The sequence below is a fragment of the Penaeus monodon genome, chromosome 23, assembly GCF_015228065.2.
Source record: "Penaeus monodon isolate SGIC_2016 chromosome 23, NSTDA_Pmon_1, whole genome shotgun sequence".
Taxonomy (NCBI): domain Eukaryota; kingdom Metazoa; phylum Arthropoda; class Malacostraca; order Decapoda; family Penaeidae; genus Penaeus; species Penaeus monodon.
Window position 1 is genome coordinate 38632182 of NC_051408.1, and position 627 is coordinate 38632808.

The 627-nt window shown below is 50.9% G+C and overlaps 1 protein-coding gene across 1 annotated transcript in view; it reads left to right on the forward strand.

The window, feature by feature from the left end:
• The window catches only part of LOC119588242, a 3112-nt gene extending 2501 nt beyond the window's left edge, over positions 1-611 (forward strand). Inside the window, exon 3 of the mRNA XM_037936938.1 lies at positions 87-611. Within this exon, the coding sequence (XP_037792866.1) occupies positions 87-607 (521 nt within the window). The 3' untranslated portion in view covers positions 608-611. The remainder of the gene's footprint in view (positions 1-86) is intronic.
• The last annotated feature ends 16 nt before the right edge of the window (positions 612-627 follow it).

The window sequence follows — 627 nt, forward strand, 5'->3', positions numbered from 1 at the left end:
CATATTTTGTGTTCATTCTTTCATTATTAACAAGTAGGCCTACTGGAATTTAACACGCCCTAAGATTTCCTGTTCACTCTTCGCAGATTCGACGTGCCACATGTACAGAAGGTGGGTGGGCGAACAGTGGTCCGGGTACAACAACACCGACGCTCTACATTTCGGATCCTGCTTCACTTCGTGGACCAACCAGCGCCGAATCTTTCCCGTGGCCACTAACCAGTCAGGAAACTTCATGGACTATTATTCAAGCGAAGCTGTCAGCGGATATCTGACATCCTCCGTCAGATTCTGCAGCATCACGGCGCGCGTGGATAATCCATGGTGGTGGGCGGACCTGGGCGAATCCAAGACGGTTTCGCAGATCGTGGTTCACATCCGACGCGACGGGCACTCGGATAGTCAGTTCCGATCCGTGATCGCTCGTCTGGGGGACTCCCTCGACGCCTTCCAGAATCCGGTGTTCGACTCGAAAAACGGCGTTCCTATTATTGGCTCCATCGAAAAGTTCAGCCCAGCAAGACCCAAGAAGGGACGTTATCTTTCCCTCCAGAGTATCGTGTCCGCTGGATATCTGACTCTCTGTAACGTACAAATATTATCTTAGCTAGATTGTGTCTACACCTT